Source organism: Pisolithus orientalis (assembly GCF_024613125.1).
Source record: "Pisolithus orientalis strain OTSU chromosome Unknown F5J12scaffold_10, whole genome shotgun sequence".
NCBI classification, from domain to species: Eukaryota; Fungi; Basidiomycota; class Agaricomycetes; order Boletales; family Pisolithaceae; genus Pisolithus; species Pisolithus orientalis.
Genome location: NW_026260791.1, coordinates 389,587 through 405,629, shown reverse-complemented (window position 1 = coordinate 405,629; position 16,043 = coordinate 389,587). Strand labels below are relative to the sequence as shown.

Sequence of the window (16,043 nt, the reverse complement as noted above, 5' to 3'; positions counted from 1 at the left end):
GACACAGATCCACTACAAGGCAATGACTACAGTGAAGGTGAGGATGCAGCACAGGATGGTATGTGTACAAACCCTGTGTGTACAAACCCAGGGCATTAGAGAAGCTCCTCCTTTTTGCACACAGATCAACCACAAGGCAATGACTATGACACTTTCAATATACCCGACCCATTCAAGGATGAGGAAGGCAACACACTGACCACATTTTTCATGGAGACTGATAATACAAATATTCCCAACCCTTTTGAGGATAATGAAGGCAATGTGCAGACTGTGTTTTTCATAGAGAATGGTAATATCCCCACTAACTGCTCCAGTTTTGTCTCTTCACCACATTGAGTCTCTATGATCAACCATTGCCAGAGGGTCTATCACCCAAATCCACCTGTGAGCTGTGCAGATGACATGAACCTTCTTCATCATATGGAGATGGATGAATATGCTCCTATCTGCAACTCTGAAAATATCTATTTCCCTTTTGCATCAAAAAGCAAATGGGAGCTTGCAGATTGGCTCTTGAGAGGTGCATTATCTCAGAAAGACATTGACACATACTTGTGTCTTGAGTGCTGTGAGTCAAAGTGTGGTTCAGTGGTGAAAACCAACCAAAACCAACACAAAAGACAAAAAGAGTGAGTGGTGGTGTGCCTATGCAGTACCTAGATGGTAGAACCTGTTCTTTGGGAGGGTTTTTGCAAGCTACAACACTCAAAGATGAGTGCTGAGGGTTGGGGGTGCTCCTGATGAAGAAGAAGCAGGAATGTGAGAGAATGTGATAGGGTAGACTGCTGTCAGCCTATAGAAGGATGGATGATGACTTAATTCGAATGTCCTAAGCTGCACTGAGCTCAGGGAGGGCTTGGAGCAGAGTATATTGATGATAGACAAGGATAAGCGAAGTAGACGATAGTTAGACCTTTAATAAAGTCTCAACTATCAAAGCTGCTGAATGAATTACTGAGTGATGATAAAATGCAAGCAAGAGGGGCTCTCTGACATCTTCTTTTTTTGCTATCTAAGTACAGCAATTTATATACAGTACAGAGGTGTTGCCCTTGGAAAACAAGGTGCAAACACTTGGTAAGTGATTGGTAACTGATGAGTAAGGAATGTAAGCAATGGTTAATTGTCTTGGAAAGCATTGGTAAGCACTGGTAAGGATTGGCAAGCCAAAAAGTGAAGAATCACTAAGCAAAGTCAAAAGATTGGTAATGTATTGGCAATAGGTGAGTCAAAGACAGTCAGAATGTCAAAGTATGAGTCAAGTAATGTCAGGAACTGGGAAAGTGCACTGGAATTGCATTAGGGGGAGGCTGTGCATGTCACATCTTGAAGAGATCACTTCTAGGCCAAGGTGGGATGACAGAGAGGCAGTGCTGATCTAATGCCAATATAGTACATCCAAAAGTGGACAGGGTGAGTCAGATGTCAACAGGGGTCAAGCTTTGGGGGTCTGTGGGGTGACAGGAGCATAGGGGATTGCAACTTTCCCCCCCAAACCATCCTCTCAGGGAAGCAAATAAAAACTTCATGAATGAGGCTCTGTTGGAAGAGAGGATGAAGGGGGAGTGTCTTCTGCTGTATCTTGCAACAAGGAGGCAAGATGTGCATCATACTCAGTCATGGATGTGATCAGGGAGAGTGGGGAACAGTAGATTATACTGTAGCTGTCACAATCTTGGAAGAATGATGGATGAGACTGGTATGAAGACATTGCAGGGAGCAGGGAGGAAGGATCCATATGCTTCTTGGACTGGAGAGACTGAAATGACCACATAAGACCTTTCCAAGCAAATGACAGACCTGAGGTGACCAAAGAATGTCCTCCTAGAGGTCATACTGACAAAAAGAACATGCTGTCCAAGCTGGATGGGCTGAGAGGGCACAGATGAGGGTGGGATGTACCAGGATGCTTCAGGACAGAACCTGGTAGGAACTCCTGGTAGATATATGTAGCCATGGTCCCTAGCAAAGGGGACAAGCAAAATGATTGATGTAGAGGCAGCCATATCAGAAGAATTTAGTGAAATGAGTGTCTTTTGGAGGGAGTGCTGTAGAAACATGTGGAGTGTGCAAATCCTTTCCAATTTTGGAAAGGTAAGATTGTGTGGCTGAGCACTACAAGCGAGTGTGGGAATGGTCTCAATATCTGCAGAAATGGCAGAGATATGTTGAGAACCTGGAATGCTGTACACAGGCACTTAAGACTTTTAGCCAGCACTTAACCCACTCCCTTTCTTTTTCTCTGGCACTGATGACCTGTTCTTGTGTGAGGGATGACTGCCAACATTCCTGGCTGTCCTTCTTCGCATGAGGGCTATGGTCTTCATCTCCATTCATCAGCTGTATCCACAGTCCACCTCACCAAACACCTTTAGTGTGTGACAGCAGATAAAAGCATCTGTGCCATGTGCATGCAGTCACCCCAATTCCAGTCACATGAAGCTTTCCCTGGGCTGCATTTGCCTGACTGATAGCTCTGTGGTTGTTGCAGGTGGATTTCTGTGCCTGAGCTCAGATCATGTTTTGCATGGGTTGAATGAATTCATACCTCCACAATATGTGGAGTGGCCTTCAAATAGTCTGCATAGTGTGGATTGGTCACCATATAACCTAGTCCATCCATCAACCACACCTGATCTTTGGATTTCCACTCATGCATGTGTTCTGCTTTAAAGTTTCCATCCATTAATACTGTGTGGGTGAACTGCCAGCTGGAGAAGGTCAGCATATGAGGATTGCATTATTGGAGCTGCTTACTGGTCCAAATCCTCATCAGTATCAACATCTATTCCAGGCTGGGGGCATGCTGTGCAAAATAATGCCAGTCTGCCTTTCTCTGCTGACCTGGTTGTCCCATGGAATCCATTCCATTTCAGTAGCTTGAGGTATTGCCATTTCTGCACAACCTGTAGAAGCTCACAGTATCTATCCTGATTGACCCTTCAGACATTCCAACACTTGGAACCAAAATACCAAATCTTGCTGGAACGAGATGTGGAAACACACTGGATGTGATCCAATGCAACTTGCTGTAATAGTTCATGCTGGATGTTCCACATTCCAGGTTGTCCCTCAGGAAGTCATCCAGAACCGTGAATGTGAATGTGGTGCTTGGCTTCTCAAATGTTGAGGGAAATAGTTTGGCTCTGAGTAACTGTATGTATCAGGTTTCTGCAGTCTCACATTCACACCAATTCACTACAATGAAATGAACACCTGTGACATCCACAATGGTGAGATATCTTGACCCCACTGGAGGATGGAGGTGCTTTGGGTTTTCTTTGATATCTTCCACATCTTCCCATTCTTGATTATCCATGGGCAGAGGTTCACCTGCTGCTTGCTGGGCTTGTGCAATTGCATGGGGACAGGGTGCTCTGCCATGTCCTAGGTGCAACTGAACACCAGTCTGTGGGTCTTGATGTGAATGTAATTCTGGGCAACCAACTGATCTCTCACCATGTGGAGGGCAGATTCCTTGTAGAAGTCCCCTGTGCACTGTTGCATCCTGTGGACAGGCAGGCTCTCATGACTCTTCTGGCAACATTCTGTGCAGAATAGGGGCTGATGCAAGCAATCTGGACATCTGTATACCCTGTTGTTGCCACACCAGGTGCAGTTCCTTGGCTCTGGGGAGGCTTCCAGCTCCAGGAGTATCTTCAAGAACTCCCCCTTCCATGGAACCCATTTGCAGATGTAATCATTCTGCATCTGACACACCATGTGAGGTCCACTTTTGGGTTGGTGAACTGCTGCATACCTTTTTCCACAGTAACATCAGTTGCTGGACCAGTGGGCTCATGCTTTCATGTCCATTGAAGGCTGAATCTGCCCATGCATCAAAGTACTTGTGGGAGTGAGACCTTGAATGCCTGGATGGTGAGGATCAGGGAGAGTGGACAGGGGTTGTTGGATCTGGCTGTTTGATTGTGACTTCTACCAATTGTGATCTATATCTACCTCCAGTTTTCCAAGTCTTGACTTCCAGCTGCTTCACCCAATGGCCCAGGGTAGGACCAATCATTCTCATACCCTTTTGAGTGCTTCCCTTGGCCATCTGGCAGTTGCTGATTTCACAGTATGAGGTCAGTTGTTAGAAATGCTACCACTAGTGCAAGTCACTTTATCATTTAGCTCTATCGATGTCAGTACCTTAACACATGTCAGGGCATAAATACAAATGCAACTACACTGGCCTTGCACAATGCATGGTGCTGCCTTCTTATTACTGCTCAATCCCTGCCCACACATTCCCTTCCTGCTGCAACATTACCTGGGTGCTTTGCCTGGATTATGATGGTGAATTTGGATGCTATATTAGCTGATGAAGGTGAAACGAGGTGTTTGGTATCAATATAAGTGTGGATATGATTGGGCAAGCCAACTGACAGCCCGGATGCAAACCAGAGCTAATCTGCCTTTGGGCAGGATCCTGTCAAAGAGATCAGCCTGCTTGGATATTTCAGTCGCTTCATGGAGGTCCAAACAAATTCCTTGGCATGACCACACTAGTACTGAAATGCATTGAGACCAAACAAGGGCACAAAAAAACCTAGTAGCCAACCATCTATTATACACCATTATACATCATACCACATCATACTCCACAGAGTCCCAGTATGAATCAGATGCCTGGGATCAGATGGAAAGAGATGATGCTGATGGTGAGTGAGACATAGAACCATCAGATGTGGGGGAAAGGGAGGAAGAAAGGTTTGAAGTGGAAGAGTTGGAGATCCTTGGGTGCTGACACCAGGAATGGAGGCAAGCAGGGAAGAAGAAGAAGCCTGCAGTTCTGCTATCCATATGGGAGGATATGCAGTGATTGGACAGGAACAAGGAGTTGAGAGGGAGCAAAGTCCAGACCAAGTGCAAGGTATGCTCTAAAAGTTCTGATTCAGAATTCAAAGCACCCTTCTAGCTAATACAAGATTGGTTGAAAAAGCCCCTCCATTCAAAGAAGCCCCACATTACCCTTAGATCCAGTTACAAATACTCTGTGCAGGCAGTGGTTTGTGAATTGTACCAAGAGCAAATACAGGAGAAGCTTGCAAAAATGAAAGTAGAAGGTGATACCCATGGAAGCAAGCAGATCCAACAGTATCAGAATGCATTGATGGCTTTTATTCAGGATGACCTGATGGAGGAACAATTGGCTGCAGCTGAAGATATAGCAGAATGGTGGAATGGGCAGGAAGGCCCCACACCAGAGACAAAAGCAAGGTGTGATTGTATGAGGTCAACTTCCCAGTCTTCAATTTATCCTGGTTCCCAGGATTGCAGCCAAGTATGGGTACAAGTATGTCTGAAACTTTGCAATGGAGATGTGGAGGTATTGTGGAATGTGCATAGTGTGTATGGCTGGGTGGAAAAATGAGGAGGGAACTATACAGGCATGCACATGAGTCCACCATATTCTCCTCTAGGCCTACTGACAGGCCCATCCTTATGCTGGGACAGGGGCATATCTTACTAGATGGGCCCATCTATGTGTTGTTATGCTGTCAATGATATTACTGACAGGCCCATCCTTATGTTGCAACAGGCATACATCTTGCTATGGACAGGCCCATCTATATGTTGTGACAGGGGTATATTATCCCAAAGATGGGCCCTTCCATATGTTGCCAACTCTGTAATCTATCATAGAGGGGCTCCTCTTTATGTTGTGACCCTATAAAGCATATGATGGGCAGGCCCATCCTGATATTGTGACTGGGGCACACCCTACCATTGACAGGCTTGTCCATGTCTTACAGTAGCTCAGCATATTTACTTGGTCATGGGCCCATCTATATGTTGCAGCATCCTTACCCTCCACAGGCCCTCCCATATGTTGTGGAATTGCACTTATGGGCCTGTACATATGTTGCTCTCACTATAGGCCCTCAGGCCTGTCCATGTGTCATGGCTAATCTATTTAGATGGGCCTGTTGCAGGGTCTATATAAGTGTTGGCATTTTGGCATGCAGGCTACCTATATGTTGTGACTAAATGGACTACATGGGGTCAATGACAGTGTTGATAATGAGTTCTACTGAGTTTCTTTGCAGGTTACCTTGTGGCTCAGGTGCAAGCAATCTTGCAGCCCATCTGTGACCTCATGTTCCCCCCCCCCTGATTTATGTCAAGTTCTTCAAGTTCTCCAACCTGCACTACTGTGTTGTTGCTCCTTCCCCAAAAATAGAAATGTTCCTTGTTCAGCAACACTTCTGATCTGATGGCCAGCCACTTGGTGATATCATTCCTCTTGACAGCATATGTCAGGTCATTCAGATCATCCCAAAGTTTGGTGTCAAGGCCCCTAGGGGGATGACATGTGACAACTGTCTGGATGTGGAGTGTGAGTTCTACATCAATAGTTTTGTGGACAAAGAGACCTTTCATGCCATCCTGAGCTACCAGTGATAGTAGATCCTCTGTTCTCTTCTTCACAAGTGTTTCTGTCCATGATGCTATCCTATGTGCAATCAATACCAGACTGTTATTGATAAGATCTGAGGACTTTATTGGACTTGTCGACTGCATCATAGTATGATAAGTGCATGCCATAATAGATAAACCCTTTTTGGAGACATTGGCTAACACAAGATTATGCTGAGGCCAATATCTCCCTAATGGAGCTATACATGGTTTTTGGCTGGTAGAATCCAGTCAAAGCTGGTTGCTCGGCAACACAATGGTGTTTTCTGGTTTCGTCGGCTACTGGTTCACTGATGAACAAGAGGATTGAGTTCCTAGAGGCATCAGATGCATGCGATGGGTGGCACCATGTATGACTAATGCACGGAACGCTTTCAAGTAAGCGGACACAAGAGCAGACATCCCTGATTAAGGAAGGTCCGATCTTGTGCATGATGGGTCATGCGAACGCTGCGTGAACTAGTAAGGCGGGTCACCGCTATAAAGAATCTTCCCTCAGGCAATTTGGAGTTGGTAAAGCCCTTGGTGTCGCCATTTCGGCGTCACAGTCTCTCAATGACGGAGATGACTTGCTACTCATGCGAAGTTCGTCGACAACCAATCTACAGTGGGGTATAGCGGTTTGTACATGTACTCGATATGCATTTACGGTATGACAACAAAGACGCACGCTTTCGGCCTTCGAGCTCAGTTGACATCGCATGAGGCACTGTGGTCCCCATCGACGTCGCCGTCCTCGTCTACAGGTTGAACCTGCGTAGGGAAAGTCGAAATCTCCTCTTGTTAGCGTCTAGTGCAGTTGAAGTGGAGGGCGCTTCCGGGCTTATGCTCGAAACATTCTCTTGAGCACCGAGAATAGGGTTACCTCCCGGAAGTCCTGACAACCCGGCTAACCCCGCAGGCCGGCTGGCAAGCCATAACTGATGTCTCGATATGCCTGCGCCTGCATCAAGCATGATCCTAGAGCAATGGATGTTCAGTAACTCGTGTCGACCCCATAGGCTGAATGGCGTGGCTTACCGCTGCAAGTGAGCCATATCGTCGTCCAGCTCCATCCGTCGGCTTTCCTTTATAATCTCCGCAATGTCACCTAAATCCCGGTGAGTAGGAACGTCCGATATCATCCTAGTACTCGTTCCTTCCCGAGTGAAATTCTTGACCTGAAAGATGTCAAATGACACATACAAACACGAGCGATGGCTTACCTTGGCCAGTATTTGGTCCACTTCTGAACGGATGCCACGCCAATAGAACCACAGAATCTATAACAAACAATTAGCTCCAAAAAGCGACGGCTTGAATGGTATCCTCGCCTTTCCTGTGATATCCTCTTCCAGCGCTCGGTGTTCATCTTCGTCTTCTGTTGCTTGGAGTTTTTCTTGAAGTACCTCTATCTCCCGCACCGTAGAAAGGACATTAACCTGTGTGTAGTGTCCAGGAGTTGGGCTACTTGGCATCAAAGGATACTACTAACCACATCGTGGTCAGTGTGGCCTACTTGGTCTGTTCGCCTGGGACCACGACACAGGGCATGGTAGAATGCGGAAACAATGAGAAGAGGAACAAGTACTCACTGCTTGCCCTTGGACGTATCAAGGAAGGAAGTACAGATGTGATCAAGTAGCTATTTCTGATTAGTATCGGCCTCGACTCCTTGTAGCTGACGTACAACACTTACCCCGACGCTGAGAGTTTGTGATATGGATTGTACCACACGCCGCGTCTTTCGTTTCTCGCCAGAGGACCACTTGCCGAATAACAGAGGGGCCACTACCACAGGGTTCTGCTATGGCTCAAGTCAACATTCAAATAGATTCCGTGTTACCGCCGAACTGACAGATGACGGATTGAAAAGGTGCGCTGGTAAATTATTTGCTATGCTGTGGCGTAAGATTGCCGACGAACACCCCTGGTATTACGACGCACTGACCGCACAACTGGACTTCTATTATCGAACGGAGCCTTTCGAAAAACGTTATCTCGCCAACCTACATTGCAATAATATGAACAGACTGAGCTATGAATCAATGAGCACGTACGAAGTTCTTCAGGTGATCTAAACCGAACGTGGCCGGGAAGTCGACTATTCCATTTGCCTTCTGTTGAGTGTCCTGCTGTTATCATGAGGGGGTGCTTGTGAGTTTCACACGGTTGAGTCCAACATACCGCGGACTTGTGACGAGCCTGGGATACGAAATTTTTCAGGCAACCTAAACCGAGCGTGGCAGAGAAGTCGACTACTTTCGTCTTCTATTGGCCGTGCTGTCATCATGAGGGCATGCTTGTGGCTACACATTTGTCCAACGCACCGCGGAGTTGTGATGGGCCTAGACTCCGGCAAGGTGGTGCTGCAGACAATTATTCAGACATATTTAACGCTCGCAAACAGGGTGATAGAAGGTACCAGATTTGCCAAGGCGTAAAAGTGTTCCCTACAGTCCAAACACAGTATCAGCTATGTGATGCAACATGGTCTACTTATGAAGGAATCACCTAATATGTTTGAATTGTTGCCTTCGCAATGCACAAGCTGGTTCTTTACGCCAAGCTAGTGGTTTTTCAATGATGCAAAGGGGGATGAAGGTGCGTGGGTCTGCAGACTGATCGCCGCACCTCGATGCTGGGTCTGACACTCAAGGTCAAAACAAACCTAAGAACCATGCTTGAATAAACTCATCACCTTCCACGTCCACCCGTCTTCCCTCACGATCATCTCTGTAGAACTCTGAACATTCTATGACCGTTGTCACGAGACGGTTTCCCGCAAAACGGGTGGCCCAGGTTTTCAGCAGCAGCTCGAACTTTTGGTCGTTGGGAAGTGAGAGAGCCTTGGGTTGATACAATGCCAGGTTTACTCCCCAGGAGTGAGATACCACAACGACGTCGTGTTGAGTCTCCGAATGACGTCGCACACGTTTGGAGCTGGATACACGAGAGACAATAGGGCGATAAATGGAATCCGTGGGATCGATAACAAGATCTTCGAATATGTTGCCGCGACGTTTGAAGTTGTCGTTGGAAGAGTAGTCGCCATAGTCACCCAGCTGTTTGTGTCAGGTTCGCCACTGGTCCAAAGATACATGAACATTACGGCTCACTGCAACCCCTTGACTAATACATTCGTGAAGCCGTGCAGATTGCCCACCCAATTCCAACTCATGTGAACCATAACTTTGTGATGTCCACGGTACCCATGGGTGGTCGGCCAACTATAGTTATGTGAATGGTTAGATCCGAACACTAAGTAACAGACAGGATGAAAGTACTGACAGGTGTGCATTCACGTGGCCCAGTGCAACAACCAGGGCATTGCTCGATGTCAATCATCACGTCGGTGGCGCTTGAAACAATAATCCTTGCATCCCAGATGGATCGGGGAAGATGAACGCCTTTCATAGTGCTACGCAAATAGGACTTCTCGATCGGTGCATTCCATAGAATATCATATACTTGTTGAGCAAAGTGTGCCCCCGAAGATGACCAGAACTCCTGATTTGCAGGGTATTCATCACAGACAATGCTTGCCCATGGTCTACCAAGGTAGTATCCCAGTCCAACTGCGAAGCGACATCTGACGTCATTGTTGGCATAGACTAAGACAATGAAAGTGTTTCCCCTGGATGAGAGTGTGACAGTATCGCCGGTGACCTCCCATGGGAAGGTGCCACAACGGGTGAAGCCATGCCACGAAGTGCGCCTGTCATCAAGGCTAATCTTATGGCACTTCTGCTCGGCGTCTTGAGCGTAAGCGAGATAAAGCGACCTAAACTCTGGGCATACGTCGCGAATATTTGCAAGACCCAAACACTTGCCAGAGCTAAGTCCGAGTCCGCGAGATTCCAGGTTGATGGTAATCAGGTTTCCATAACGGTCAAGACATGGCAATATGACCGTGAAGTAACCAGAGATACCGCCACAGGGTAAGATGGGCAACCAGACTTGGATGCCCACGTTGGTGACATTAAATACAGAGAATTGACGGGAGTATGCACCGCGCTCCAACGATCCAAGTTTATCTTCATCCACGCTGACTGGGCCGTTGTGGCGCATGTAGGTCTCTACTTCTCCGAAGAAGTTGGCGTCCACTCTTGTGATGTCGTGACAGCCCCGAAAGTAGCTCGGGTCATCTGCTAGGACACCTTGATGCGCCCCAAATTGTCCCTTTGGATTCCAGGCAAATATACTGTGATCCCCAGATACCCGGATGATTTCTAGTTGTAACCGCTGAAACGCTTTCGAGCCTTCCCCATATAACATTGGCATGTTCACGCCAAAAAGGCCCAAAAGTGAGTACGCTCGATCTTCCACACGCGTCGTCTTCCGTCCAGCAGCCCAAGACATGATATGAGCGACAGGTGGACGTTCCCAGAACTCGGTCTTCATGAAAGCCTCTTTGTCCCTTAAAACGTTCTTTGGAATGCGCGTAATCTCCTCCAAGGTGGATGTCAGGTCTTCTTTAGTGCCAATGGATACCCAGTTTGTGTTGAAGAATTCAAGTTGCGTCGGAGCGATGAGTTCCTGAAGGGTCCAGCCTCGCGAAAACCACTCTGGCCAACCGTTGGACCTCCCAAACCTATTGAAGTCTTGTTCAGTAGGAAGGGCTGGCTCGTCGACATCGTTGAGGTACACGTAGCACTTCTGTGAGTTGCGGCACCATCGATACATTGAATTGATCGCCTCCGAGAGTTCTGCACTGCTCCGCTTGTCAATGCAACACGTATCGATCCACAACCACCTGTAACCGTCTTTCATGGCCTGTTTGCAACTCTCGACGATCTTCTTGTAGCCGCCGCGCTGCCCAACTTGTTCCCTCTCTTGTTCTTCCATCCTCATGAGCCTGATCATCTCTTTATAACTCACCTCTGCTCCCCAGCGATGTGACAATATGACATAACTTGTCGTCTTGTCATCAAGCTCCGTGAAGACCTCGGTCTCGTATCCGGCCCGTTGAATGCCATTGTCTACGTCAAGCACGACTTGAACGTTCAAAAACTTCATTTTCCTTGGGCTAACAAGTCAAGGTTGGATCAAAATTACTGGCCATCACACATACTGTCTAGGATATCCAGGAAGATGGGTGGTTCTTCAGCACGGTGAGCTTTACTTATCAGTTTGGCGAGGAGCGGAGGGGGGACTAGGCACAGTGTGATACCTGCTCGTTGCAAGCTTTAAGGAATGGCACATGCGTATCAGCTTGGCCCTCGACCCTAAACTCTAGTGATACTCGGCAGACAGAAAGTAAGGCACCATCACTGCTCGGATCGGTAGGGGCGCTTGGGAGGTTTTAACTCTCCTCTGGATGCAGGCCACGCTCTGTGTCGATACGTAACAGCCGCCAAAGTATGTACTCAATTCCAAACCAAATGTGACTAAAGACTTTTTCTGACAGGTTACAGCACAGTTGGTAAGCCGCAGGACTGAAGGAGCAGAACTTGGTCTAGGGTCAACTGCGGAGCCAGCCGGTTCCCGTGGTGGCCACGCTGAACATGCCATCTGAAAGTATATGATATGCACCCATGTGTGCGTACGAGGTCTCATAACCCTGGAATTGGGCGGTAATCTAGTCCCGTGTAGGGCGCTCGAGGGAAACGTGACCCACTGTCGCCATCGACCTTCCCGCCGACGTGAAAACGAACATACATTGGTCAGAGCAGGAACCGACGCTGCTCGCTGGACGAGCCCCATATTGGCCGACTCCTCGTAGGCTGTACCAGCTTGCTTGATGTAAACTTAAGAACCCAAGGTTCCTCGATCCACTTCGCTATAGAGACGCGGTAGCAGAAGCTGACATTTCCACATGTAGGAAACCACAGCAGGTGTGGTCCATAGCACCGAATGTTCGAATAGGAGGGTTGCAAGCAACAGAGTGTCAAATGCATGCAACGGGTGGCACTCCGTGGGACTCATACATGGAACATTTTCAAGTGAACGGACATCGCCAAGTTCCGATAATCGACGCGGCTGGTTTATAAAACGTGTGCTCAACTACTCAGTACCTATCTGGGCTGCAGCCAATTCTGTCCTCGGATTTTCACAATAGTGCTCCATCTGACTGGTACGCACATACGGTCTTCTTGATACCAGGATTGTCAAACGAATTTTTCAATCAATTCGACCATGTCACTTCCCAGCTATTCACAACTTCGCTGCCCTCAGTGCATTGACACCAGTATACATGGGACGTCGGGTTCCCTATCCACCTTCTGCCTCTTGATACCGCCAGTCGCTCTATGTCACCTATCTCCCACCAGACAGCGACGATCCTGGTGACTGTTCCTTTCCAACGTTGTGAGCCGCTTGGGATCCGTTTTGCTGACATGTGCACATGTGAATCGAAACACGAGGGATGAACGTGCTTGTGTTCAAATACTCTGTTCCCACCTAAAAACTATCTGCTTCACGGAAGTAAGTACCCATCGTCCATGGTATCCTGTCCGCAGAGACCGTTCGTTTAGGTATTTCCAGCGGGAATGGATGCGGTTCTGGTCGCGCTGATGTCGGCATTTGCGGATGCGTCCGCCCGCCTCGGATGATACACTTAACTACACTTTGGACCAGTCCAATTTGTTGACTACTGGCTGTAACTGCCTGTGCGCTGAGTGAGTAGACTGTGAACAGTCCTTCCGGCGCGGTCTTGGAATCAAACAACGTGAGCATGCATTGTGATACGGGATTGCAGTTTCTGAAGGTATTGCAGAAGTCTGGAGTGAGTGTGATCGTTTGGAGTTCCCCAGGTTCGCGAAGTATCATGCATGCAAACGCTTCCTCTGCGTTTTTGCTCGCAATGTCCGCGACCACAAGTCTGTTCTTAAGAAAACGCAATCCAAGGCCCTCTTTAACTAGAACTTGTAATCGCCTTTTCCAGCTTTTGACCGGTGCCCTCCAGGGAAACTGAAACCTCCGGTGGATTCATGGGGCGCTGTCTCGGTGGGTCCCTGATTCACCAACGGTGAAGTTGGTTCTCATAGATTGACTTGCTGTGCTGGATTTCCGTGGAGGGTGCCTTTGATCATCGATAACTGTCAATTAGCTCTGGGAGAGGGGGCGGCGAGCGGCGACACTACAATCCCTCCGCATGCGATAGTCTACGAAACAAGTGCGAAGTGCTAGGTAAAGCTCCTGTTTCGAATACACATTTGAGTTCGGCAACTGTAGGACCTCCTCAGAGAGCTCGCCTCTTGCTCTTATAGTCCGAGGGCGGTCTTGAGGTTGCGGCTGCCTATTATATGCCAACGCATTGGTTGTGCCCGAGCTAAAATGCACCAGTTGCACATCAGATTCTGTGGAGACCATGCAGTCAATAGGGCATCACGAGTAGAGAAACCATGCGAGAGTACTCAAATAACATTTATTAAATCCTTCCCGTATTGCATGTGCCAGACAAGCGCCAGATGTGCTGGATACGTCGTCAGTTCAGGAAGCGAGTGCTCAATACCTTGTGATAAAGGACTGTCAGAACAACACCATCAATTCGCAGGACCTTAATATGTTAGAAGCTAGTTGGCCCGCGTAAACTTCACTCATGCAAGCGCAATTTATACTACAAATCATCCTAGAACATTGGCAGTGTCAGGAGGCGGACACCCCACCCCTCAAAAATACAGCTGCAACCACGCAGTGCTGTTAATGAACGACCCCTCCTTGCCGGCGAATTGCTGGGGTTCCAACATATCTCCTCTAACAGAAAACCCATGGGGACACCCAGGCCAGCAGTCGCGTTTATATCCGGGAGCGTATTTGCCGCCGCCAAGGATGGCATCTATTTCTTCTTGCTGGGACACAGAAATTTCGTTGTCTTCGTTTCCCATTTCAAGCAGAAATGGTGCCTTGGCTTTTTGTGCGAAGGTCTAGGCAGAGACCCAGAAGAATGAAAAGGACAATCCGGAAAAAAGAACCAGACGGATTTTATGAACGCACCTCGAAGGTGGTCGGAACCACAACCTGCGAAGGGTGAGCGACAACAATGACGTCCACAACCTGATCACATGCGAGATCAATCGCGTAGCGACCTAAACAGCATGGTTTTTTAGGTGACCCCGAAGTAGCCGTTGAGGGCAGAACATACCACCGAAACAGTATCCGGTCACTGCGAAAGAGGTCACCCCCTGGCCCTTCAACGCTTGTATGACTTTGTCGATAGGGGGCCGGGTAACTTCGGGGGTATGATTCTGGGTCCAAGCCTGGACGTTAAACTTGGGATTCTGGACAGCTACATTGAATGAGTGATTCAGTTTCAAGGACAGTCATGTACGTACGTTGAAAGCATAGGGAGGGGCGGGATCGCCGTGCAAATAGTCCGGGGCAATTGTCTAGAGGTTCTCTATTAGTGAGTGGGCGGAGTTAAATAATGACAAGAGATATAATCACCCAGTAGCCCTTCTTTGCGAAGTCGTCAACGAGCAACTACAGCGTCCCATTAATGTACGCCAAACGATGTAATCGGATGGAATAAGTACTAAGTTGTTCGAAAACTTCACACCGAATATGTCCGTCAAAAGGATCAAGGCCTTCGTGCTGTCGTATTCGCCCGTAGGAGTGCCTATATAGCAAGATACGCCTCCGAGAATCTCAGTTTTGCCTTCATGCTGATCAGAAAAAAGGAATAGCACATCTATTGGTCGAACTAACCCTGGGGAGAACCCAAGTACTGCTTTCCTAGAGCCGAGCATGGTAAGTTTATCGAGAGGTACATGGAAGGCTGCTGGCGAACTTGCCTGCGACACAATCGGAGCAACTCATCTCAACTTTGTGCGTTGACCTGAGATGTGAAATGAATGCTATGCTCACCCTTAAATACCGCTGTGAATTGTAGTGTGTTTGTTCAAATCTAAACCTGTGTCCGAGCCGGTAGCCCGCTAGCAATGTCATATCTAGCTGCTGTTCGTTGGTACCTGGAGCCATATCGAGGCAGAGACTCACTCATCAGGTCGACCTGCGCCAGGTGTTACTATATTCAATGACAATACCAATTTGTCCTACGATTGGACCCAGTGAACGGTGTTCATTTTCTGCTCCGCAGTGTTTTAGGGATAAACAAGTTGCCGGCGAGTTGGATTCCCTAGAAATGTTGTTCAGCGTCAGAGCCGTTACATTTCCAGCACCGGGAATACCTGAAAGCGCAGAGCCCACCTAACAACAACATTTATCGAGACGCACCCTGCCTAACGGTCACGGCTTGATCAAATCATATAGGAACGGTACATACCTACCCCCGCTATCGCAGGCGAAAACCCATTGACACGTGGCCTCCGACTTTCCATCGCCATACCCGTGCATATTCCACAATCTGCTTACCTGATACAGGAATTCCTTTGATTGATCTTGAGACCTAGGATGGTATTTAAATCCACTACGTACCTTTTGAGTGTTAGCTCGGGGAAGCTACACCTTTGAGCGACAGCTTCTGAGAGTTACTCCCTCCAAGATAGAGAGTTCCACACTTTTTTATTACCTACCGTTACTTATGTAATCTTAGTGAGCAAAATCGGCGAATAGCACCCTGCAGGTTTCATCTCTCCGCCTGCAAGGAATGGATCAGGAACGCGTCCATGCGGACATAGCACCAAGAGATAGTCTCCCCACTGGAATGCAGGGAGCGGGTCCGGCCTGCTTGTGGA

The 16,043-nt window shown here is 47.9% G+C and overlaps 4 protein-coding genes across 4 annotated transcripts; 1 reads left to right on the top strand and 3 right to left on the bottom strand.

The window, feature by feature from the left end:
• Positions 1-6,237: 6,237 nt before the first annotated feature.
• On the top strand, positions 6,238-6,411 carry F5J12DRAFT_718989 (uncharacterized protein; the record flags this gene model as incomplete). The annotated part of the gene is made up of 1 exon (XM_051741144.1): positions 6,238-6,411. A coding segment is annotated over one exon (174 nt), but the record flags the coding sequence as incomplete, so codon positions are not given.
• A 606-nt stretch (positions 6,412-7,017) lies between these two features.
• Positions 7,018-8,209, bottom strand: F5J12DRAFT_39593 (uncharacterized protein). Its single transcript, XM_051739218.1, has 5 exons — positions 8,105-8,209; positions 7,740-8,050; positions 7,632-7,688; positions 7,447-7,586; positions 7,018-7,386 (listed from the first exon to the last, which is right to left on the bottom strand). Exons 2-5 carry the CDS (start codon positions 7,881-7,883, stop codon positions 7,167-7,169), a joined length of 561 nt encoding a protein of 186 aa, XP_051601068.1. The 5' UTR covers positions 7,884-8,050; positions 8,105-8,209; the 3' UTR covers positions 7,018-7,166.
• Positions 8,210-10,596: 2,387 nt separating this feature from the next.
• On the bottom strand, positions 10,597-11,424 carry F5J12DRAFT_719221 (heterokaryon incompatibility protein-domain-containing protein; the record flags this gene model as incomplete). Its single annotated transcript, XM_051741158.1, has 1 exon — positions 10,597-11,424. A coding segment is annotated over one exon (828 nt), but the record flags the coding sequence as incomplete, so codon positions are not given.
• Positions 11,425-13,708: 2,284 nt separating this feature from the next.
• Positions 13,709-15,577, bottom strand: F5J12DRAFT_823722 (dienelactone hydrolase family-domain-containing protein). The gene is made up of 11 exons (XM_051745409.1): positions 15,537-15,577; positions 15,406-15,484; positions 15,346-15,358; positions 15,141-15,300; positions 15,055-15,081; positions 14,883-15,004; positions 14,794-14,829; positions 14,682-14,735; positions 14,492-14,627; positions 14,344-14,435; positions 13,709-14,273 (listed from the first exon to the last, which is right to left on the bottom strand). The coding sequence occupies exons 4-11, from the start codon at positions 15,292-15,294 to the stop codon at positions 14,019-14,021; spliced, it is 876 nt and encodes a 291-aa protein (XP_051601066.1). The 5' UTR covers positions 15,295-15,300; positions 15,346-15,358; positions 15,406-15,484; positions 15,537-15,577; the 3' UTR covers positions 13,709-14,018.
• Positions 15,578-16,043: the final 466 nt, after the last annotated feature.

What these genes read in the sequence shown, in the direction of transcription:
- F5J12DRAFT_39593 (XM_051739218.1), bottom strand. Translation starts at nt 7,883, where the DNA reads ATGCCAAGTAGCCCAACTCCTGGACACTACACACAGGTTAATGTCCTT. An exon ending in AAGAGGATATCACAGGAAAG is followed by an intron (nt 7,689 to 7,739) that starts GCGAGGATACCA and finishes TGTTTGTTATAG; the next exon opens with ATTCTGTGGTTCTATTGGCG. An exon ending in GATATGGCTCACTTGCAGCG is followed by an intron (nt 7,387 to 7,446) that starts GTAAGCCACGCC and finishes CCATTGCTCTAG; the next exon opens with GATCATGCTTGATGCAGGCG.
- F5J12DRAFT_823722 (XM_051745409.1), bottom strand. Translation starts at nt 15,294, where the DNA reads ATGACATTGCTAGCGGGCTACCGGCTCGGACACAGGTTTAGATTTGAA. An exon ending in TCGCAAAGAAGGGCTACTGG is followed by an intron (nt 14,736 to 14,793) that starts GTGATTATATCT and finishes GAGAACCTCTAG; the next exon opens with ACAATTGCCCCGGACTATTT. An exon ending in TGGTTCCGACCACCTTCGAG is followed by an intron (nt 14,274 to 14,343) that starts GTGCGTTCATAA and finishes GTCTCTGCCTAG; the next exon opens with ACCTTCGCACAAAAAGCCAA.